General features: G+C 52.5%; 2 protein-coding genes across 2 annotated transcripts; both read left to right on the top strand.

Annotated features, from left to right (window-relative positions):
* Nucleotides 1-1,586: 1,586 nt before the first annotated feature.
* LOC128776477 (ubiquitin carboxyl-terminal hydrolase 17-like protein 6) lies at nucleotides 1,587-3,810 on the top strand. Its single transcript, XM_053900786.1, has one exon. It carries the CDS (start codon nucleotides 1,587-1,589, stop codon nucleotides 3,192-3,194), a length of 1,608 nt encoding a protein of 535 aa, XP_053756761.1. The 3' UTR covers nucleotides 3,195-3,810.
* A 17,978-nt stretch (nucleotides 3,811-21,788) lies between these two features.
* Nucleotides 21,789-24,012, top strand: LOC128776478 (ubiquitin carboxyl-terminal hydrolase 17-like protein 6). The gene has a single exon (XM_053900787.1). The coding sequence runs from the start codon at nucleotides 21,789-21,791 to the stop codon at nucleotides 23,394-23,396; it is 1,608 nt and encodes a 535-aa protein (XP_053756762.1). The 3' UTR covers nucleotides 23,397-24,012.
* The last annotated feature ends 933 nt before the right edge of the window (nucleotides 24,013-24,945 follow it).

Here is a 24,945-nt window from a genome sequence, read left to right as displayed (position 1 = left end):
CCTGGCCTCGCTCGCCCCCCTCCTCTGCCCACTCTCTGGTAGATTCTCCTTGGGGTGTGGTCCTGAGAGTGGCTGGCGCCAGGCTGGCCCGGTGGAGCAAAGGCCTGGACGTGAGGCCGGGCCAACCGAGGGCGGAGAGCATTGGGATGAGGTGTGGGCATGGGTGTGGCAGGGGTAAGGATGCTGCGGGTAAAGGTGGGGCCGTGGTCCGGTCCCATGCAGTGAGGCCAGGCAGAGGCTGAAGGAAACGGTGGGTGGGGCTGGAGGGCACCAGGCAGGGAGAGGGCCGTGTCTTCAGGCTGTGGTCACAAGAGTCTGAAGACTCCTTTTGTGCATCCCATTGGGTGTCCTCCTTGACCTCTTGCCCCTTTCCTTCCCCTCACATGAGTGTGTTTGGCACTGAGACACCTCACGTGCTCGCAGCCTTTTCCTCCTAGTTGGTGACCCTGAGGAGGTGACTGTTTAATTGAGGATCCTCTCTCCCTCTCTCTCTGTCTCTCCCTGGCTTGTCCACATGAGCGCTCTCTCTCGCTCTCTGTCTCTCTCTGTCTCTCCGTCTCTCTCTCTCTGTCTCTCTCTCTAAATAAATCAATTAAAATGTTAAAAGTGAAAAGCAAACAAACAGTAGAGAAGAAAGCACATTTTCAGTAGACCTGGTCAGTTCTGAAATCTGGTCTAGAGATACTGACACATTAAAGCCACAGTTTCCTCGAGGGGACATTGTTCCTTGCATGTCTAAATTCCCATTTCAAACCGTCTATAAATGTCACAAATCCACAACAAACATGTCCTGAACCACGGGAACCTGTACCTACCTTGCTATGTGATTTGCTAGGAATACCAGTGACAATTTGGCAAATGATGGGTTTAGGATTTGTTCTCCTATTGGGAAGGGAGCTACAAAATGAAGAAAGCATTTACAAAGCCCGCAACCAGGCCAAGGATATTTCTTGGGACAATTTCTCGGCCACCCCTTGGTAGACAGACGTGTTTCAAAGGACCTTCGTGATAGTTGTATACACAGATCCTATGGAGACAGTTCAGGAGTTTTAGAATCAAATCCATGGACAGTCATCATTCCAGAATAATTTGCTGGTGTCCCATGCGTTCTGGCTGACGGAGAGGAGGTGCTCCTACATGATACCAGAGCTCAATTGGTAAAATGATTTCCATAGCCTAACAAATTCATGGCCGTCATTCCTTGACACTTTGTGTTATCTAAAAGCAAAGTGGATACTCAAAAAAGGATTTCCTCTAGGTTGGAAATGCTCAAGTCCGTCTGTCCAGAGAGGGAGCGATGGAAATGAGGGAGGTGGAGAAAGTGGTGAAACGTGTGTGTGTGTGTGCCTCTTGAGGAGGGAGGGGCAGGAGGAAGGCTGGGCTGAGTGGTCTGTCTGCAGAAGAGTGGCCACACCCTAAGACCCTTCATCCAACTCCAGCTGGCGGCTGATTGGATGACGTGGTCCTAGTCAGGTGGGTGGGGCGAGCTTTACGAGGGCTGAGGAGAGGGCCACAGCCATCATTCTGAGACTGGCCTCCTGAGAGAAGCATCGCTCTGCAACGTGAGGCTCCACGTTTCAGGAGACATGGAGACGCCCTCTCCCCACAGCCGAGAGGAGTCTCAGATCCATGTCTTTCCAAACCTCAAACCTTGCGGGTCAAATACGGGTGGTGCTGAAGGCCACGGAGGACCCACTCTGCCTGAGAAGCCGTCACCGTCATCGCACACACCCTGCGACCTGCCGAACGGTTGGGCTCCCGCGTCAATAGGTCTGCCCCCCGCAAAGAAACCCGTGAGTTGGAGGAGACCTTCTGTGGTTGGGGCCGGCCTGCAGAACCTGGGGAACACGTGCTATGCGAATGCGGCGCTGCAGTGTCTGACGTACACACCACCCCTCGCCGGCTACATGCTGTCCCAGGAGCACTCCCGAAGCTGTGGGAGGCAGCCATTCTGCGCGCTGTGTGCTCTGCAGGCTCACGTGACCCGGGCCCTCTGCCGTCCGGGAGATGTGATCCGGCCTCCGCCCAAACTGCTCGCTGCCTTCCACACACACAGGCAGGAGGATGCCCATGAGTTTCTGATGTTCACTCTGGATGCTATGCAGCAAGCGTGTTTGCGTGAGGACAAGCCTTCAGAGCCTCAGGCTCAGGACGCCACCCTCATCCGGCAAATCTTTGGCGGGTACTGGAGGTCTCAAATCCAGTGTCTCCACTGCCAGGCTGTCTCCAGCACTTTGGACCCTTACCTGGACATTAGCCTGGATATCAGGGCGGCTCAGAGTGTGAGCCAAGCTTTGCAACACTTGGTGAAGCCCGAACAGTTGGACGGTGAAAATGCCTATCGTTGTAGTACCTGTCTCGACAAGGTACCTGCTTCCAAGACGTTGACTTTGCACACTTGCTCCAAGGTCCTGATGCTGGTATTGAAACGATTCTGCCATTTCACGGGCAGCAAACTGGCTAAGGAAGTGCAATATCCTGAGCGCCTTGACATGCGACGATACGTGTCTGGGCAGAACGGGGGGTCGCTGACTTATGTGCTCTATGCCGTGCTGGTGCACGCGGGCTGGAATTGTCACAGCGGACATTACTTCTGTTACATCAAAGCTGGGAACGGCCAGTGGTACAAAATGGATGATGCGAAGGTGACGGCCAGTGATGCGACGTCTGCCCTGAGCCAACATGCCTATGTCCTCTTTTACATCCAGAAGAGTGAATTGGAAAGAGACCGTGGGAGTGAGCCAGGTGCTGGGGAATCCACATCCCTCCAGGCTGACCACGCAGGCACGGCTGCGGCCCAAGGGGGGCCCGAAACCGACCCCGACATCGAGGTGCCACAATTGGAGGATCACGTGGAAGAGACACCACCGCCAGCAATCACGTTAGACCAGTGGAGATTCCTCCAAGAAAGCCACCGTCCCAAGTCTGAATTCAACCTCAGGAAATTAGAATTTGCCCTTCCCCCCGACGCAGTCCTAATTCACCAGTCCAAATACAGAGACGAGATGGGAAAGGATCACCGTGAACCAAACATCTACCGGCTCAACAGTTCAGCCAGGGACATCCCACCTCAGAGGGCAACGGCCAGTAACCAAGTCCCTTGTCTCCCCGGCAGAGCCAGAGCTACCAAGAGGAAGAACAAGAAGGGACAGAGGTCTCAGGAAGCAGTGCAGGGATCCCACTACAGGCTTTGAGATACATGCCTGCCCACGTGCACACTCACCCGCCCTCACTCACTACTCACTCACTCACAGTCCCTTGTAGGCCATATTTTGTGTGTTGTAGGTGGGTGTGATCCAGACATGTGGAGGGACCATGAATCTGGCTGGATTCATGGGCTATGGCGTTCCAGTGGACCTGGAGAATCCTGAGCTTTAAGGCTGGCTGTCTGTAATGAGGTTATTGGAGAGGTGTGGATTATGCTGGGGACTCGCAAGGTTTCTCCCCTCCATCAGCACCGAGGATCATCGGGCACTCTCAGAGCCTGAAAGGGTCAGAGGGAGTGGCCAATGAGGCATGAAGGTGGAAACAAGGCAGAGCCCCGGGAGTCCCTGTGAAAATGCCTGGGACTCACGGTCCCATCATCCCATTCCCTACTCTCTGTGTATCGGTAAAGTCCATGTGCCCAAACATGTGCGTGTGGGGACTCTCGGTGATATCCAAACATGCGCCGGCAGGGGAAGGAGTTTGAAACAATCTCAGTGCTTCCACACGGAGAAGTGGCAAATGACCAGGAAACGGGAAGAACTCTAGCTCTACGTGGGAGCAGACAGCCTTTTCAGGAATGTTTTGTGTCAGAAGGAGAGGAGCAGAAGGAAACACGAATTCATAACTGTGCAAAGTGTTTCCTTGTATACATAATCTATTTTGTAAAGTCTCCACATGTTCATGTGAACATTGGCTAATTGCCTGGAAATGGCAAAGAGCAAATAAATGCTTATTTCTCAGGAGACGGGTGGGTGGAGCCATCCTGGCCCATGTTCATTAGATTCGGTTCCCTTAACAATCCCCCTCCCATGAGGCTGCAGAGCAAATGGGGGAAAGGAACCTTCTCCCACCTCTTATTGCTCAGCCACCAAGCAGCTCTACCTTGTTCCGCAGAGTTGACCACCATCCCCCCATCGGACAATCTCCTCCACAAGGGAGGAGGCTCAGGGATTTCTGGTCAGTTGCATTGCAATCTTGGTCCTCGGTTGTACACCTCAGAAAAACAGTCTCAAGTGGACACTGAGGCAACAATGTGGTATTTCAGGTCAGGGTATGGATGGATGCTCTAAGTCACAACTGTATTTCATTTCTCAGGAGCGAGAGACTCACTAAATACATTGTTGAATGGGAATTAGTGCATCATCCTTCAATTCCCCCCAGGGGAGGGGGGCCATATAGGAGATCTCTGGTCGTTTGCCAATGGCACTGACAGGATAAAGCCTGTTGTTGCTGCTGCTGTTGTTGTTGTTGTTGTTGTTGTTTCCAGTCTGCATTAAACATACATACCACACTTAGTGGGAACTAACGTCAGCATGTGAATTTTGTACAGGAAATCTTATTGAATTCTGGATGTTCAAATATCAGAGCCGATAGAGGAAAAATACTTTTTCTTCATCTACTTTTAAAATTTATTGGTCTGTTGTTTTCATGTTTTAAACATGAAATAAAACGTTTAAATAAACAGAGAGAGACACACACACAAAAACAGAGACAGAGTGTGAGCATGGGAGGGGCAGAGAGAGAGAAACACAGAATCCAAAGCAGCTCCAGGCTCTGAGCTGTCAGCACAGAGCCCAACGTGGAGCTCAACCCCACGAACCATGAGATCCTGACCTGAGCTGAGGTTGGACACTCAACCGACTGAGGCACCCATTCCCCCCTCCATTTTCCAAATTGAAATCAAATTTAGTTAACATTGAGTGCAGTCTTGGTTTCAGGGGTGGAATTTAGGGCTTCGTCACTTACATGAAACACCCACTGCCAACCCCCACAGGGGCCCTCCATAACGCCCGTTGCCAAGGGAGCCCACCCACTCCTCCCCTCTAGCAACCCTCACTTTCTTCTCTACACTTAAGGGTTCTCCTGGGGCACGTGGGTGTCTCAGCCGGTGTGGACTCTGATTCCGTCAGCTCATGATCTAAGGGTTTGAGACTTCAAGCCCCGTGTCCGGCGCTGTGATGACAGCTCAGAGCCTGGAGCCTGCTCTGGATTCTGGGTGCACGCCTCTCTCTGACACTCCCCTCGTCATGCTCTGTATCTCTGTCTCTGTCTCTGTCTCTGTGTCTCTCTCTCTCTCTCTCTAAGATAAAGAGAAAACAAAATTTTTTGAAGAGTCTCCTATGGCTTGCACCCGCTGTGATTTTATCTTATTTTATTTATTCTTCGCTTGCCCTAGGTTCTTCTATTTTGTTTTCTATTCCACAGATGAGTGATGACATGGCACGTTCTCAGTCAAAGAGTTCAACAGGGCTAGCTGGATGTTAGATCTCAAAAGACATGCACACGTGAAATCTATCCTTCCTGTGGATTTGATTCTAAAGTGGGCAGAATCGTGGGTAAAACGCAAACAGTGTATGTGCAACTGAGCCACGAAGGGAAAAGCCACAGAAAATAACCATGCTAGGTCATCCTGTAGAAATTTTGGGATCCAACTTTCTCTTCCTGGATTCAAACCTGAATATCACACGCACACACACACACACACACACACGGACAATATTTGATCTGGATCTCAAGACGGCCTCCATAAGCCTCCAGTCATCTCCCCAGATGACTAGGACCAGCTCTTCCTGGGTGGCCGTGTGTCACGTGTTCCACCCACACATGATGAAGTCCACACCTCTGGCTCTGTAATCCGTGGGGGAGGTCACAAGAGGGAGTCTTGCACACTGCTCTCTGTCCAGCAGGGGGCGCCGCTGGCCAGCACGGGCATTGCCTAGACTTCCAGGAGGACCTGGCATTGGGCACTTGCTCAGGCTGGCAGGTCGGAGTCTCCATGCCTTGCACTGCAGCCTGAGCATTTCGTGGGGCATAAAGGCGACCACGAACATTTACAGAAGGTCTGGTGGGTCTAGGATTCCCTCCTTGTGACTTCACTTTGGCCGTGCTGGACCCTGGACTCTGAGCTAAAATAGACAACCTTGAGCTGCTCGGGCCACTGGTGACGATATATTTTCCAGGCATTCCAGGGACTTTTCTTTCAAAATATAAATCCAGTGAAGTCAAGACATTCAATTTTAAAAACTGTTGACAATTAGCAAAGAAGATTGCATATGGAAAACCAGGAGGTGGCCTCACGTGCGGTGATGTGGGAGCAATCATGGCAATGGGAACAGCGTTATTTGGTCTCGCCAAATCCAGCCAGCCTAATCTGGATTTCTCACGGAAAGCTTAATTCAGAGAAGTCACCCTGCAATTCCTAAGGGTATTGGTGACGATACAGAAAAGGCAGTGTGGGGGGAGGGGCCAAGATGGCAGAAGAGCATGGAAGTGTTCTTTGCGTCTTGCATCCATAACATGCAGCCACATCAACACAAAACCATCCTGCACGCCTCGAAAACTGATCTGAGGATTCACGCAACGGGTTGCCCAACCTGAACCACAGAACTCAGTGGGGACGAGGCGCAGAGAGGTGACCTGGGGAAGAGAGAAGCCACAGAGGGCAGGGAGCTGTTTTTGCCTGCAGAGAGAGGACGGAGACAGGGGCAGAATATGGGGAAAGCAATCCCCTCGCCCTCCCCTCCCCCCGCCAAAAGCAGCTGGGGAGAAAGTGGAAATGTGGCAAGAGCCACAGGCACTGAACCAAAAAGGGAGGAAGGAGAAAGGAGCGGGTTTCAATTCCATGAAGACTGTACAAACAGGGGGAGGGCAGAGTGCGAAACTCCGCATCTGATACCTGGCGGTGCTCTGGTCGGAAGGGCGAATCCCGAGAGCAGAGTGAAGACTGGAGGGGTGGAGGAGGGGTGTCTCGAACCACACGGAGAAAGGCGGTTCCCCTGCTGCGAGGACACGAGGTAGTCTGTGTGGCCACCCCAGCCGACCTCAGAGGTCCCAGCAGACCCCGGAGAACAGCCACATTCGCTGGTGCTGGAACAAGGTCGTTAAGGGGGAAGCCCGCTACCAGAAGTGTGTGGTGATTTTCCATAATCCTCGAAACGCTGCTGCTACACCAGCGCGTGAACGTTTTCGGGCGCAGGCTGGCACCCAGCCTCAGTCTCTGGGCATCGGCGGCGGCACGGTGTTGCCGATGTTCCCGGGTGCGGCCGGCACCCGGCCACTGCTCGCTGAGACCCTGACGCAGAGGACCTGAGCAGGTCTCAGCCGCGGGCCCTCAGAAGTGAGGGGTCGGGAAACACAGCCGCCTGGGAGGTAAATCCCACGAGGAAGGTGCCGCCTGGCAACCTGACGGCTGGGCCACGGACAGTGTAAAAGCGGCGAGTGGACAGAAGCCGGAGAGAAAGGACGGGGGTAGGATTGCTGGTCGCAGACAGCCGAGTTCAGATACTACAGACTGGGCACCTGAGTGACGCCAAGGGCTCCGCTCCCGCGCATGCGCATCTGCACCTCCAAGCGCCCCGGCAATCCGCACTTGTAGGCTAGCTGCGCCATCTAGTGGAGAACAGAGCCGTGACACTTAGCACCGCCCAACTGGGCCAACCTGGCTCTTCAGGAACCCAAGTCTCTCCGCCTTCTGAGTGTATGGACTACAAAGTGCTTCATCCTTTGACTTCTAGGGGACAACAATGTAACTTCACTCGTATTTCAGTCTGTTCGCTGGTCCATCTCTTTTCTTGTCTTTTTCATTTCTTTTCTTTTTCATGAAGACAGAAAGAGAAAAAATATGTGGTTATTTTCCAGGGTTTAAAATAATTTCCTTGAGGTTTTTTCGACTATATTCGTTTAATTTTTTGTCAATGTGTCAAATTCCATTTGAATTCCATCATTTCAGTTTATCCTATTTCACTGTGTTCTTTTTTCCAAATTTTCATACGGTTTCCTTTTTTTATGTTCTTTCCCTTCTTCCTCTAATCTAGCAAGCCCATTTCAACAACCAGACCACAACTCACCCAGGATCTAGCATCATTTGTGTGATTCGTGTGTGTGTGTTGTTTCTTATTTTTTAGTTTTGAATTCTTTTATCTTATTCATTCCTTTCCTTCGGTCAAAAGGACGAAGCAACGGAATTCACCCCAACAGAACGAGCAGGAAGAAAGGACAGCCAGGCCCTTAACCAACACAGATAGAAACAAGCAAGATGTTTGAACCAGAATTTAGAATCACGATCATAAGAATACCAGCTGGGGTCGAAAGTAGATGAGAATGCCTTTCTGTGGGGATAAACGAAGGCAAAGCTAGCCAGGATGAAATAAACAATGCTACAAGCGAGCTGCGATCTGGAACAGATGCCACAGCGGCAAGGATGATAAGGCTGAGCAGGAAACCAGCGATAGAGGGGACAAAGCAATGGAGAATAACGAAGCAGAAGGAAAGAGGGAGACTAAAGCAAAAGAGCAGGGTTTAAGAATTCGGGAACTCAGCGACTCATTGAAAAGGAATAACATCACAATCATAGGGGTCCCAGAAGACGAGGAGAGAGAAAAGGGGGTAGAAGGGTTATGTGAGCACATCACAGCAGAAAACTTTCCTAACCTGGGAAAGACACACAAAATCCAGGAAGCACAGAAGACTCCCATTAGATTCGACAACGTCCAACCATCAACAAGGCAGAGCCTAGTGGAGTTCACAAAATACTCAGGCAAGGAAAGAATCATGAAAGCAGCAAGGGAAACAAAAGTCCTTCCCCTACAAGGGACGACTGACCACATTTGCAGCAGACCTATCCACAGAAACCTGGCAGCCCAGAAATGAGTGGCAGGCTATATTCATTGCACTGAGTCCTCAAAGTATGCGGCCAAAACTTATTTGTCCAGCAAAGCTGTCATTCCAAATAGAAGTAGAGATGGAAAGTGTCCCAAGCAAAAATGAAAGGAGTTCCTGACCACTCCACCAGCCCTGCAAGACATTTGAAGGCGGACTCTCCCAGGGGACAAAAGACATAAAAGAAAAAAACAGACCACAGGCAGAAAACACTGGCAAGGATCAGCGAACACCACCAGCAACTCCAACTCTACAAGCAACACAATGGCAATAACTTCATACCTTTCAGTACTCACTCCAAACGTCAATGGACTCAATGCTCCAATCAAAACACATAGGGTAACAGAATGGGTGAGAAAAGAAGATCGTCCATATGCTGCTTACAAGGGACCCACTTGGGACCTAAAGACGCCTTCAGATTGAAAGCAAGGGGATGGAAAACCATCTCTCATGCTCATGGTTGGCAAAAGAAAGCAGGAGTAGCCATACTGATATCGGACAATCTAGACTTTAAAATAAAGACTCTAACGAGACACGTAGAAGGGCGTTATATCATAATTATTGGGTCTGTCCACCAAGAAGACCTCACGATTGTAAACATTTGTGCACCAAATGTGGTGCGCCCAAATAGATACATCAATGCATCACAAACATAAAGAAACTCACTGAGAATGATACCATACTAGGAGGGAACGTCAACACCCCACTTACAGCAACGGACAGCTCACCTAAACCCACAATCAACAAGGAAGCAATGGTTTTGAATGACACACTGGACCAGATGGACTTGACAGATATAGTCAGAACATTTCATCCTAAAGCAGGCAAATATACATTCTTCTCCAGTGCACACGGAACATTCTCCACAATAGACCACATACTGGGACACAAATCAGCCCTCAACAAGGACAAAAAGATCGACACCATATCGTGCATATTCTCAGAACACAATGCTATGAAACTCGAAATCACAAGAAACAATGTGGAAATGTAACAAATACTTGGAGACTAAAGAACACCCTACTTAAGAGTGAATGGGCTAACCAAGAAGTTAAAGAGGAAATTAAACAGTCCATGGAAGCAAAGGAGAACGGTAACACCACAGGCCAAAACCTCTGGGACGCAGCAAAGGGGGTCATTCGAGGGAAGTATATAGTAATCCAGGCCTTCTGAAAGAAAGAAGAAACGGCTCAGAGACACAACCTAACCGTTCACCTTAAAGTGTTGGAAAAAGAACAGCAAAGAAAACCCCAAACCAGCAGAGACAGGATATAATGCAGATTAGAGCAGAAATCAATGCTATGGAAACCAAAAAAAAAAAAAAAAAAAACAAAACAAAACAAAACAAAACACAAAAACAAACACAAGTACAAAAAGAAAAAAAAAACAAAACCAACGACACTAGAATGGATCAGTGAAACCAGAGCTGATTCGTTGAAAGAATTCACAAAATTGATAAATCCCTAGCCAGTTTGCTCAAAAAGAAAAAGGAAAGGACCCAAAGAAAGGCAATCAAGAATGAAAGAGGAGAGATCACAACCAACACAGCAGAAATACAAACAATACTACGAGCATATTGTGAGCAATTATACACCAATAAAATGGGCAATCTGGGAGAAATGGACAAATCCCAAGAAACATATAAACTACCAAAACTGAAACAGGAAGAAAGAAAATTTGAACAGACCAAAAGAAGTAAAGAAAATGAATTAGTAATCAAAAATCTCCCCCTCCCCCCACCCCCCACGAAAAGAAAAATACAGAGTCCAGGGCCAGACGGCTTTCCAGGGGAATTCTCCCAAACATTTAGAGAAGAGTTCACATCCATTCTCTTGAAGCTGCTCCAAAAGAGATAAACGGAAGGAACACTTCCAAGCTCTTTCTACGAAGCCAGTATTTCCTTGATTCCAAACCCAGACAGAGACCCCATGACAAAGGAGAACGATGGACCCATTTCCCTGAGGAACATGGATGCAAAACTGCTCAACAAGTTGTCAGCCGATCGGATCCAACAGTAATATATCCAAAAAATGATTCACCACGACCAGGTGGGATCTATACCTGGGATGCAGATCTGGTTCGATATGCACAAAACAATCAATGTGATTCATCACATCTAAGAAAAGAAAGGACAAGAACCACACGATCCTCTCGATCAATGCGGAGAAAGCATGGGACAAAATACAACATCCTATCTTGATACAAACCCTCAAGAAAGTAGGGCTAGAAGGACCATATAAGTCATATACGAAAGACCCAACGCGAATATCATCCCCCATGGGGAAAACCTGAGAGCTTTCCCCCTAAGGACAGGGACAAGACAGGGAGGTCCACTCTTGCCACTGTTATTCACCATCGCATTGGAAGCCTTAGCCTCAGCCATCAGACAACACAAAGAACTCAAAGGCCTCCAAATTGGCCGGGAGAGGTCAAACGTTCCCTCCTGGTGGACGACATGATACTCCATATGGAAAACCCAAAAGATTCCACCACAAACTGCTAGAACTGATCCATGAATTCAGCAAAGGTGCAGGATGTGAAATCAATGCACAGAAACGGGCTGCATTCCGATACACCAATGATGAAGCAACAGGAAGAAAAATCAAGCATCGGTCCCATTGACAATTGCACCCAAAATCATAAAATACCTAGGAATAAATCTAACCAAAGAGATGAAAAACCTATACACTGAAAACTACATGAAATTTTAGAAGACAGAAAACATAATGGAAAAAGATTCCACGCTCCTGGTTGGGAGGAACAAATATGGGTAAAATGTCAGTACCACCCAAAGCAATCTACATACTCCAAGCAACACCTATCCAAAGAACACCAGCACTCCTCGCAGAGCTGGAACACACAATCCTAGAATTTGGATGGGCCCAGAAAAGACCCTGAAGAGCCAAAGCACTGTTGAAAAAGAAAGGAAAGCTCGATGCATCACAATCGCAGTCGTCAAGCTGTAATTACACAGCTGTCATCATCAAGACAGTATGGTACTGGCACAAAAACGGACACTCAGCTCAAGAGAACAGAAATGGACCCACAAATGGATGGCCAACTACTCCTTGACAAAGCAGGAAAGAATATCCAATGGAATAAAGACAGTCTCTTCAACAAGCGGTGCTGGGAAAACTGGACAGCGACATGCAGAAAAAGGAACCCGCACCACTTTCTGACACCGTACACATAAAGAAACTCAAAAGGGAGGAACGTCCTAAGTGTAAGACGGGAAGCCATCAAAACCCTCGAGGAGAAAGCAGGGAAAAGCCTCTGTGATCTGGGCCACAGCAACTTCTTACTCAACGCGTCTCCGGAGGCAAGGGAAACAAAAGGAAACACGACCTATTGAGAACTCATCCAAAGAAAACTCTCCTGCGCCGTGAAGGAAACAGATCAGCTACACTAACACATCAGCTCAATCATCAATGGTAGAAGATATTTGCGAACGACACATCAGAGAAAGGCTCAGTAGACAAATCGATAAAGAACTGATCACACTCAACAGCCAAAACCCAACGAATCCAGCGAAGAATGGGCAAAAGTCATGAATAGACACTGCTCCAGGAAGACATCCAGATGGTCAACTGACACATGAAAAAATGCTCAACCTCACTCATCATCAGGGAAATCCATAGCAAGATCACAATGAGCTACCACTTCACACGTGTCATAATGGCTAACATTAACAAGTCAGGCAACAACCGATGTTGGCCAGGGTGCGGAGCAACAGGATCTCTTTTGCACTGCTGGTGGGAATGCAAACTGGCGCCGCCACTCTGGAAAACAGCATGGAGGTTCCTCAAAAAACTGAAAGCACAGCGACCCTACGAGCCAGCAATTGCACGACTAGGTATTTATCCAAGGGATATGGGTGTGCTGTTTCCAAGGGGCACCTGCACCCAAACACCCCCAAAAGCTTCTAGCAGCACTATCAACAATAGCCAAAGGATGGAAAGAGCCCGAATGTCCATAGATGCATGGAATGGAAAAAGAAGAGGTGGCACATATAGATACAATGGAACATTACGAGGCGATCGAAAGGAAAAACAGGGTGCCATTCGCAACGATGCGGCTACAAGGAGAGGGTATTCTCCTCAGCGAAATGAGTCAGAGAAAGACAACTATCACATGACTTCACTCATATGAAGGCTCTAAGGTGCAAAACAGATGAGCATCAGGGAAGGGAAGGAAAAACAATATAAAAACAGGGAGGGGTACAAAACCAAGCAGGGAGGGGGCCAACGGATATTTGAAGAAGAGGGAAAGGTGTGCTTGTGCCCTGGCCTCGCCCGCCCCCTCCCCCGCCCCCACTCTCTGGGGGCTTCTCCCTGGGGAGTGGTCCTGAGAGTGTCCGGCGCCAGGCTGGCCCCGTGGAGCCACGGCCTGGAAGCGAGGCCAAGCCAACGGAGGTTTGAGAGCATTGGGAAAGGGTGTGGGCATGGGTGTGGCAGGGGTAAGGATGCTGCGTGTAAGGGTGGGGCCGGGGTATGGTGCCATGGAGTGAGGAGGCCAGGCAGAGGCTGAAGGAAGCGGTGGACGGGGCTGGAGGGCCCCAGGTTGGGGGAGGGCCCTGCCTTGAGGGCAGTGGACAGAGGCCACAGGAGCAGCCTCCCGGAGAAGATAGGAAAGGCCAAAGAAAAGCGCACACGACGCCCAATACACGCCAGTGTTCAAGGAGGGAAACCATCCAGGGTGCCCACGGCACTGCCGACGCAGGCCCTCCACCTCGGCCAGTGGGGCCGCTAGCTTTTGCACTGCTGTGGGAGAAAGGCGCTCGCTTGCATGACACTCAGGAATGCCCCGCCGATGGGGTTGCACCTTGTCCCTTGGGTCTGGCCCTTCGGGATCCCAAAGACATCTCCCTGACACAGTGTCCGTGGCTGAGGCCAGCCAGGCCAGGCCAGGAGAAATGGTGGCAATCACACCAACATCCCCCAATGGGAGCAAAAGCGAAACAGAACGTCCGAGGTGATGGGCAACAACAAAGAGCCCCAAACGAGGGGCGTCGGACACAGGGAGCCCCCCCCCCCCCCGCGTCAACACAGGGACTTGTCAGGAACAGCGACTTGGGTCACGAGACCAAGTGCCAAGGCAGCTAGTTCCCAGGGGACACGGGACATAGGATCCCATTCCTCCGAAGGTCCCAGCAAGCGCAGTCACCGCCCTAGAGACAGAAAGGGGAACGGGGAGGGCAGGGCAGGGTGTGGAGTGAAGGGACACTGCAAATAGCTCATGGACACACCGCTCCCGTTGGGAAAGGGAGAAGCTTGGACACGGAGGACGCCGAAGGGGCCCCCAACCACAGGAACGTACGTGAGGCCAGGGGCCCCGCAAGCTTCCCTGGAGGCCCACGAGAAACACCAGTTTACGAATGAAACAGGCATGCACACACGAGTCTCTTTTTCCAAGGGTGAAGATGTGTTCTGAAACGTCTATCTCCACATGCATGCATACCAGTTACAACGGCAAGAAATCGCTAAACCTCCAGGATTCGTTCCTAGTGTGGAGACGTGAGGAGCACCAAGGTGATGGGCTGCCTGGGATTAAAGTGCCCGAGAGGTCACGTGACCTTGGGCGGGTCTAAGAGCCCGGGAAGGAAGGAAGTGTCCCTCACTGACCGTCCCTCGGGCACGCCGGACGGACGCTGAGTCTCCGCCACGGCAGTCCGCCTGCCACCCGCCGCTCTGGACGTCTCCTGACACACAGGAGGAGCACGTTGGCGATTCAGGTGGGTTGGGACGATCTGGGGTCACACGAGCTTGCACAGAAGTGGGACAGGGAGGAAATGGAGGTTGTGATGCGCCTCGACTCACCAAGTGAAGGACGCTTTAGTGTTGAAGACGAGTGTGAGAACAGAGACTGAGGAAAGGCGTGGCTCTTGGTGTTCCTGAGCACATGAGGTTCTGCTTCCAAAGGAACTGAACCCCAGAGTCGGACTGGTGTGAGGGCGTGCAGGAGCAGTGACAGCATCGTGCTCCATGTCGCCGTGGGGCCTGAGAGCCTAAGGAATTTTCTTGTTCACCCGAATTTCACGGCAAATACTCATTTGCCACGGCTGACACGTGAGTTCAGCGTGGGGCCCCGTCAAGGCCACATGAAAGGAAAGGGTTCAGGCCCTGCGTGGGGAAGCTTCCAGTCGAGTCGAGCAGAAACGAAACGTTTTCATTGACTTTGTCTTTGAGGGTGGTTTCTCTGGGGGTCAAGTAGGAGAGGTACATTCTGGAGAGGCAAGCATCCTTCTCGGTGCACATGCAACCCTGGGTGCCACAGGGAGTATCGCCGTAGCGTGGATTGCGGTGTCCGTGGGGGCCAGGACTTTGTGTGTGGTCTTCCTTCCGGAGGGCCCTGGGAGAGACTTCCCAAAAGTCTCTCCGGTGAGTCACGCAAGACCACCTCCACGGCCTTGCCTGAGGGTGCCGTCCTGCGGGTGGGTCCACGGGAGAGCGTGTAGAACATGCAGGAGGGAGAGGTCCCACCTCCCAGGTGAGGACCGTGTCCGACCTGGTGGGCATGACGCCCCCTCGTGCCCGCTGGGGGAGGAAGGTTCATGAAGGAGTCGTTGTGTCTGTGGGAATGACTCTCCTTTTCCCATTGACTCAGCAAGTCCAGAAACCCATCTTCAAGCAAGGCTGACTTGACCCTTCAAGGAGATGGGGCAGATGGCGGGTGGGCACACCCAGCACGTACCTTCCAGACCCTTGAAAGCCCCAAACGGGAAGAGGCAACGGAGAGCAGCCATGGCGCCCAGGGTTCCCAGGCTAGAGGACGAGGATCCTCGGGTAAGTGGAGCCCTGGAGGCGTGGTGAACCAGTGGGCGGGTTGGAGGGGCTGGGTCGGGTGGGGGTGGGGGAGCCATGCCTCTGAAGCCGGGGATCGCACATGACGAGGGAATGAAGACTCTGTGTCCGGAAGTCGGTCGTCCTTTCCTAGCCCACGGTGGCCTGCCTTGGCATCTCAGCAGCCTGCCCGTTGGGATAAGCTCCCTCGGCCGTAGGGTCGCGTCCAGCCTGGTGTTTGTCCCCATCGTGGCGTGGGGCTCATTCTACGCGGCCTGAGACCTGCAATCCCAACTCCCGGTCCGTCCCTCACAGAGGCTTGGGTAGAATCCTAGGCACTTCCATCTCCTGGCACCTCCCGAGCCGTCCACGATGTGCCCTGTCCCACACCAGTCCTCCGCTCCCCGAGTGTGTCCTTGTCATGTCCTTTGCAGTTGGCCTGTGATTGGTGCTGATTCACTGAGCACCCCACCCCTCCTTGGTCCGCAGCTCAAGTGTAAGGACTGCGGAGCCTTTGGGCACAACGCATCCAGCACCAGGTGCCCCATGAAGCGCTGGGACGGGTGCCTGGCCCCCCAGGCCTTTGTCCCCAGGAAGCCGAAGGAGAATGTGGAACCAGCCCAGCAGCAGGACCAGCACAAGCCCGGGCCCTTCAACCAGGCTGCGAGGGACATGGAAGAGGGACAAAGGTGAGGATGCGGCCGGCTCCGGCCTGCCCGTGGGCTGGCAGCTCAGGTCGCTGAGTCTCTGTACCCGGACACTGGGTGCTGTGTCGTCTTCACACACACACACACACACAGGGGTGGGGGAGGCAGAGAAAGGAGCTCCCCGCCCCCCAGGGGACCTCACGAGCCTATTGTGCTGCTCTGGGGGAGTCCCTGAGGCTGTGTGTCCTGGGGTAGGGAGACAGGGGGAGGCGGCAAATGACAGGCAGTGGCGCACACGGCTCTCGACACGAGGACGTCTTGGGCCAACCTGGACGGCTCGCTGGAGTGGGAGCCAGGGGGGCAGATGAAGAAAGGAGATCTTGCCCAAGCCCCATCACTCGCTCCCCAGGTGAACACACGAAATGCCGCTCCTTCACCTTCCCGTTCTTGGTCGTGCAGGCGAGAAGCCCAGCAGAGGAAGGCGCTGCTGCAGAGATTCCCCAGGATAGCCCCTGGAAGGCAGCAGCGAGCCTGGAGGGACTCCACAGAATCCTGCGACTATGTGAGGGTGAGTGTCCCCCGTCCCTGCTCTCGTTCTCTCCTGGGGACGGGGATGTGACGGGCTTGCCGGCCCTCCTGGCTGAGGAAGGGGGTCCGCCCCGATTGTCAACATGGGGATTTCCGTGCGGGTCCTTTCCAGCCACGTTTGCCGGGTGTCCATGATCCGGCAGGATTCCTTGCATGTGTGCTAACCGGGTGCCGGCGCGGCGTGCCAACATAATTTCGGGACGCTGTGCCCACACCTAGGCCTCTTGGGAGGCACAGGCATCTTTCCCTGGTGACACATAGACCCGCCCCATTGGCCATCCAAACTCAGTAGCCCCCACCGCGAACCTCCACCTGCAGGACGCCTGTACTTTCCCTAGAAGCCTGAATGGACGTGCTTGTCCACTTCGGGAGGCAGGCACGATGCACAACCTTTCTGGTCCGTCGCTCCCATGGAATCAAAGCATCAAGGGGCTACTGCCCAGTGTTTCTTCCCGATCGACGCTGAGCTGGAGGCCCTTGTCCTCTGTCAGTACAATCCTTTCCCGTGTCTCGCGGTTGCTTGCGTTTCTGTCGGTTTCTTTGCTGTGCTTGTCGTGCATGTGTCCTTGGTGGGGAGGAAGGACTAATGGCCGTTGTCTGTGTGTTGTGTGTTCCCACAGCATCCGCACAGGCCGATGCCCGTGTACAGCACCAAGAGGGTGTCCGTGCTGGAGCCGCACGTCCCGGCTGAGCCTCCTAGCGGGACGCCTGACACGACACAGCTGTCCCCGTCGGCTGCTCCTCTCGGGAGACCTGCGGCGAGCACCTTCCCGCCTGCTGGCCGACAGGATGCCCAGCAAGTGGGGACCCCTGCCCGGCCTGCCCCGCCTGCCCCGGCACACCAACGCTCTGCCCGGGATCCAGGCCTCGGTGTCCAGCTGAGACAACACCGGCCCCGATGTGCCTCCCTCGAAGCTTCCAGGGCCGTCTCCAAGGCGTGTGGCATTGGCCACGCCCAGGCACCAGCCAAGCGTCCTGAGGGGAGCCCTGATCCTCCTCCAACCCGTTTGGCTGCGAGTCCCCAGCCCCACATCCAGACACCAGGCACGAGATGGGCCCCGCTCCCCGACGACACGTGCCAGAACCCCCGAAAGAAACCACGTTGCAGCCCCTTCCAGCCACCCCACAAGAGCACAGGGAGCACCCATGTGGGGCTGCGCCAGAGTCTGTGTCGTCCAGCAAGGACAAGTGCATGTGGTCCCACGGGGGCAGCCCAACTGACCAGGAAGACACCTGCCTCGGTGCAAAGCAGGGGCCTCCAGCCTCCACGCCCCCAACCTCACCTGGACACTCTCCAGGCGTGCCCCTGGCCTCTGTGTCCGCCCTGTCCGCAGGCACCCGGCCAGCCCCTGCGAATGGTCTTCAGCCGCCTGGACAAAGGCGGCTGGAGCTCCAGGTTCATAGCAGCTCCCTGTCTGCCACCTCCCGAGAGGCCAGTCCCCCCTGGCCAGGGTCCACCCATCACACACCAGTCTGAGGGAGGCTGTGTGCCTGTCTCCCTGAGCATCCTCCACGATGACCTGCAGCTTTCCTCGTCCTCGGAGGAGAGCGACCGGGAGTGAGACACCTCATGTCCTCGGACACTCGTCCTCTGGCCCTTGTGACCCCGAGCAGGTGACTGCGGAGCGGAGGCCAAGGCAGGGCCGTGACCTAGTTTTGCTAAAGCAGCAATTCCCCCAAAGACCTGCAAGGACAAAAACTTGCGTCCACACTGTGTTTGGTGTCCTGCTTGGGGCGGGGAGTGGGTTGAGCGCCCACGTGCAGACGCTCATGGCGCACTTTTCCTTTATGCATCTACACCTTCTGGTTCACCGGCTCCGTCTCAATCAACAAGGTCTCGTTTCTTCCGTTTCAATAGATTCTATGAGAAATTCCCCGCCAGGAGAGCAAGAGGTCGTCCACTCGAATGTCAACTTAAGGATCTGCGAAATGAATGTGTATCGGGTTTGCGAATGTCTGAATTTGGGGACACCGGAGGAATGATTCCAGTCTGGGCTGGGCAAGTGGAGGCAATCTTTTGTTTTAGAATAGTTCACTGATATCGTTTTTCTGCAGATCATATCGGGGACTATTTTACATGCTGTCTGCACTTTTGTTTTTCCCTGGTAGTGCAACGTTGTGTGTAGTGTTACCACAGCTAATAAAATTTGCTCAGAGACGACCGAATGTGCATGGTTTTCTTTTTTGTGTGTACACTGTAGTTTCCCGTCACATAGAGTAGAATCCTGCATTTGTTCCCAAGTGCACTGGGGACTTGGATCCTCACCTAGTGGAGAACAACTAAGGATTCAGAAGCAGCAAAGAAACACGGGTTAACCTCTCTTCTCCTTTCAAGATAAAGTCTCTCCAAGTGTCCTGGGAACAAGACAATGCTAGAGGTGAATTCGAAACCGATGAGGGTCGGGATGCCTGAGTGGCTCAGTCAGAGAAGTGTCTGACCTGGAGGCGGCTCACGTCATGATCTCAGGGTTGGGGAGACTGAACTTTGAGTTTCCCTCCCTCCTCGGGATCACCTCTCTCCTTTTCTCTCTAACCTTCCCCCACATTCTCTCTCCCTCCCTCCCTCCCTCCCTCCCTCCCTCCCTCCCTCCCTCTCTCTCTCTGTCTCTCTCTCTGTCTGTCTCTCTCTCTGTCTGTCGACATAAAAACCCATGAACTGAAAGAACATGTGCATGGGAAATCAATCAGCGTTAGGGGCTGCTGTCCGCATGTCTCTCAAAGGCATTTTCATTCACAAGTCACGTCAAGGAGGGTGGCATAGAAGAGATACAAAGGAAAGGATGAGAAAGACATTCCACAGATAGATACTAGAGAGGGGAAGGAGACACGAGAGTTAGGAGATAGACACGTAGAATGATGAGCGATTGATGAGAGAGGACAGAGAATTAGGTGGTCAAAGGTTCTTTGGAAGCAATTCTGCAGGCCTCTTTGCCCACGTGGCAGGTGGCCGGGGCTGAGGCTAGAGAAGCAAGGGGGTGTTCGTGGAGTCTGAAGACCGGCAGGCTCCAGACCCAGGGAGAATGGCCTTGTTGGGGCCAGGCCCTCAGACAGGAGCAGGTGTCTCGTCTTGGGACAGGGGTCAGCTTTATGCTCCAGGAAGGTGTGGAATGGACTGGCTCAAGTCACTACGTTAAATAGGGCAACTTGCTTTGCTCAGACCAGTCACGTGAGAGTTCCTACCATCTAACACCGTCCAGTGAAAACACAACCGGTTTTCTAGGACCAGATGACAACCAAAGGGAGAGATGATTCCTTGCAGAAACAGGTCCAAACTTGGCGCCTGCCAACGGATATTTGAAGAACAGGGAAAGGTGTGCTTGTGCCCTGGCCTCGCTCGCCCCCCTCCTCTGCCCACTCTCTGGTAGATTCTCCTTGGGGTGTGGTCCTGAGAGTGGCTGGCGCCAGGCTGGCCCGGTGGAGCAAAGGCCTGGACGTGAGGCCGGGCCAACCGAGGGCGGAGAGCATTGGGATGAGGTGTGGGCATGGGTGTGGCAGGGGTAAGGATGCTGCGGGTAAAGGTGGGGCCGTGGTCCGGTCCCATGCAGTGAGGCCAGGCAGAGGCTGAAGGAAACGGTGGGTGGGGCTGGAGGGCACCAGGCAGGGAGAGGGCCGTGTCTTCAGGCTGTGGTCACAAGAGTCTGAAGACTCCTTTTGTGCATCCCATTGGGTGTCCTCCTTGACCTCTTGCCCCTTTCCTTCCCCTCACATGAGTGTGTTTGGCACTGAGACACCTCACGTGCTCGCAGCCTTTTCCTCCTAGTTGGTGACCCTGAGGAGGTGACTGTTTAATTGAGGATCCTCTCTCCCTCTCTCTCTGTCTCTCCCTGGCTTGTCCACATGAGCGCTCTCTCTCGCTCTCTGTCTCTCTCTGTCTCTCCGTCTCTCTCTCTCTGTCTCTCTCTCTAAATAAATCAATTAAAATGTTAAAAGTGAAAAGCAAACAAACATTAGAGAAGAAAGCACATTTTCAGTAGACCTGGTCAGTTCTGAAATCTGGTCTAGAGATACTGACACATTAAAGCCACAGTTTCCTCGAGGGGACATTGTTCCTTGCATGTCTAAATTCCCATTTCAAACCGTCTATAAATGTCACAAATCCACAACAAACATGTCCTGAACCACGGGAACCTATACCTACCTTGCTATGTGATTTGCTAGGAATACCAGTGACACTTTGGCAAATGATGGGTTTAGGATTTGTTCTCCTATTGGGAAGGGAGCTACAAAATGAAGAAAGCATTTACAAAGCCCGCAACCAGGCCAAGGATATTTCTTGGGACAATTTCTCGGCCACCCCTTGGTAGACAGACGTGTTTCAAAGGACCTTCGTGATAGTTGTATACACAGATCCTATGGAGACAGTTCAGGAGTTTTAGAATCAAATCCATGGACAGTCATCATTCCAGAATAATTTGCTGGTGTCCCATGCGTTCTGGCTGACGGAGAGGAGGTGCTCCTACATGATACCAGAGCTCAATTGGTAAAATGATTTCCATAGCCTAACAAATTCATGGCCGTCATTCCTTGACACTTTGTGTTATCTAAAAGCAAAGTGGATACTCAAAAAAGGATTTCCTCTAGGTTGGAAATGCTCAAGTCCGTCTGTCCAGAGAGGGAGCGATGGAAATGAGGGAGGTGGAGAAAGTGGTGAAACGTGTGTGTGTGTGTGCCTCTTGAGGAGGGAGGGGCAGGAGGAAGGCTGGGCTGAGTGGTCTGTCTGCAGAAGAGTGGCCACACCCTAAGACCCTTCATCCAACTCCAGCTGGCGGCTGATTGGATGACGTGGTCCTAGTCAGGTGGGTGGGGCGAGCTTTACGAGGGCTGAGGAGAGGGCCACAGCCATCATTCTGAGACTGGCCTCCTGAGAGAAGCATCGCTCTGCAACGTGAGGCTCCACGTTTCAGGAGACATGGAGACGCCCTCTCCCCACAGCCGAGAGGAGTCTCAGATCCATGTCTTTCCAAACCTCAAACCTTGCGGGTCAAATACGGGTGGTGCTGAAGGCCACGGAGGACCCACTCTGCCTGAGAAGCCGTCACCGTCATCGCACACACCCTGCGACCTGCCGAACGGTTGGGCTCCCGCGTCAATAGGTCTGCCCCCCGCAAAGAAACCCGTGAGTTGGAGGAGACCTTCTGTGGTTGGGGCCGGCCTGCAGAACCTGGGGAACACGTGCTATGCGAATGCGGCGCTGCAGTGTCTGACGTACACACCACCCCTCGCCGGCTACATGCTGTCCCAGGAGCACTCCCGAAGCTGTGGGAGGCAGCCATTCTGCGCGCTGTGTGCTCTGCAGGCTCACGTGACCCGGGCCCTCTGCCGTCCGGGAGATGTGATCCGGCCTCCGCCCAAACTGCTCGCTGCCTTCCACACACACAGGCAGGAGGATGCCCATGAGTTTCTGATGTTCACTCTGGATGCTATGCAGCAAGCGTGTTTGCGTGAGGACAAGCCTTCAGAGCCTCAGGCTCAGGACGCCACCCTCATCCGGCAAATCTTTGGCGGGTACTGGAGGTCTCAAATCCAGTGTCTCCACTGCCAGGCTGTCTCCAGCACTTTGGACCCTTACCTGGACATTAGCCTGGATATCAGGGCGGCTCAGAGTGTGAGCCAAGCTTTGCAACACTTGGTGAAGCCCGAACAGTTGGACGGTGAAAATGCCTATCGTTGTAGTACCTGTCTCGACAAGGTACCTGCTTCCAAGACGTTGACTTTGCACACTTGCTCCAAGGTCCTGATGCTGGTATTGAAACGATTCTGCCATTTCACGGGCAGCAAACTGGCTAAGGAAGTGCAATATCCTGAGCGCCTTGACATGCGACGATACGTGTCTGGGCAGAACGGGGGGTCGCTGACTTATGTGCTCTATGCCGTGCTGGTGCACGCGGGCTGGAATTGTCACAGCGGACATTACTTCTGTTACATCAAAGCTGGGAACGGCCAGTGGTACAAAATGGATGATGCGAAGGTGACGGCCAGTGATGCGACGTCTGCCCTGAGCCAACATGCCTATGTCCTCTTTTACATCCAGAAGAGTGAATTGGAAAGAGACCGTGGGAGTGAGCCAGGCGCTGGGGAATCCACATCCCTCCAGGCTGACCACGCAGGCACGGCTGCGGCCCAAGGGGGGCCCGAAACCGACCCCGACATCGAGGTGCCACAATTGGAGGATCACGTGGAAGAGACACCACCGCCAGCAATCACGTTAGACCAGTGGAGATTCCTCCAAGAAAGCCACCGTCCCAAGTCTGAATTCAACCTCAGGAAATTAGAATTTGCCCTTCCCCCCGACGCAGTCCTAATTCACCAGTCCAAATACAGAGACGAGATGGGAAAGGATCACCGTGAACCAAACATCTACCGGCTCAACAGTTCAGCCAGGGACATCCCACCTCAGAGGGCAACGGCCAGTAACCAAGTCCCTTGTCTCCCCGGCAGAGCCAGAGCTACCAAGAGGAAGAACAAGAAGGGACAGAGGTCTCAGGAAGCAGTGCAGGGATCCCACTACAGGCTTTGAGATACATGCCTGCCCACGTGCACACTCACCCGCCCTCACTCACTACTCACTCACTCACAGTCCCTTGTAGGCCATATTTTGTGTGTTGTAGGTGGGTGTGATCCAGACATGTGGAGGGACCATGAATCTGGCTGGATTCATGGGCTATGGCGTTCCAGTGGACCTGGAGAATCCTGAGCTTTAAGGCTGGCTGTCTGTAATGAGGTTATTGGAGAGGTGTGGATTATGCTGGGGACTCGCAAGGTTTCTCCCCTCCATCAGCACCGAGGATCATCGGGCACTCTCAGAGCCTGAAAGGGTCAGAGGGAGTGGCCAATGAGGCATGAAGGTGGAAACAAGGCAGAGCCCCGGGAGTCCCTGTGAAAATGCCTGGGACTCACGGTCCCATCATCCCATTCCCTACTCTCTGTGTATCGGTAAAGTCCATGTGCCCAAACATGTGCGTGTGGGGACTCTCGGTGATATCCAAACATGCGCCGGCAGGGGAAGGAGTTTGAAACAATCTCAGTGCTTCCACACGGAGAAGTGGCAAATGACCAGGAAACGGGAAGAACTCTAGCTCTACGTGGGAGCAGACAGCCTTTTCAGGAATGTTTTGTGTCAGAAGGAGAGGAGCAGAAGGAAACACGAATTCATAACTGTGCAAAGTGTTTCCTTGTATACATAATCTATTTTGTAAAGTCTCCACATGTTCATGTGAACATTGGCTAATTGCCTGGAAATGGCAAAGAGCAAATAAATGCTTATTTCTCAGGAGACGGGTGGGTGGAGCCATCCTGGCCCATGTTCATTAGATTCGGTTCCCTTAACAATCCCCCTCCCATGAGGCTGCAGAGCAAATGGGGGAAAGGAACCTTCTCCCACCTCTTATTGCTCAGCCACCAAGCAGCTCTACCTTGTTCCGCAGAGTTGACCACCATCCCCCCATCGGACAATCTCCTCCACAAGGGAGGAGGCTCAGGGATTTCTGGTCAGTTGCATTGCAATCTTGGTCCTCGGTTGTACACCTCAGAAAAACAGTCTCAAGTGGACACTGAGGCAACAATGTGGTATTTCAGGTCAGGGTATGGATGGATGCTCTAAGTCACAACTGTATTTCATTTCTCAGGAGCGAGAGACTCACTAAATACATTGTTGAATGGGAATTAGTGCATCATCCTTCAATTCCCCCCAGGGGAGGGGGGCCATATAGGAGATCTCTGGTCGTTTGCCAATGGCACTGACAGGATAAAGCCTGTTGTTGCTGCTGCTGTTGTTGTTGTTGTTGTTGTTGTTTCCAGTCTGCATTAAACATACATACCACACTTAGTGGGAACTAACGTCAGCATGTGAATTTTGTACAGGAAATCTTATTGAATTCTGGATGTTCAAATATCAGAGCCGATAGAGGAAAAATACTTTTTCTTCATCTACTTTTAAAATTTATTGGTCTGTTGTTTTCATGTTTTAAACATGAAATAAAACGTTTAAATAAACAGAGAGACACACACACACAAAAACAGAGACAGAGTGTGAGCATGGGAGGGGCAGAGAGAGAGAAACACAGAAT

This window comes from Panthera pardus, unplaced genomic scaffold, assembly GCF_024362965.1.
Source record: "Panthera pardus isolate Hobbes unplaced genomic scaffold, ASM2436296v1 HiC_scaffold_13, whole genome shotgun sequence".
Lineage (NCBI taxonomy): Eukaryota > Metazoa > Chordata > Mammalia > Carnivora > Felidae > Panthera > Panthera pardus.
The sequence above is the reverse complement of the archived record's forward strand: the minus strand, read 5'-3'. Positions and strand labels throughout refer to the sequence as shown.

What these genes read in the sequence shown, in the direction of transcription:
- LOC128776477 (XM_053900786.1), top strand. Translation starts at nt 1,587, where the DNA reads ATGGAGACGCCCTCTCCCCACAGCCGAGAGGAGTCTCAGATCCATGTC.
- LOC128776478 (XM_053900787.1), top strand. Translation starts at nt 21,789, where the DNA reads ATGGAGACGCCCTCTCCCCACAGCCGAGAGGAGTCTCAGATCCATGTC.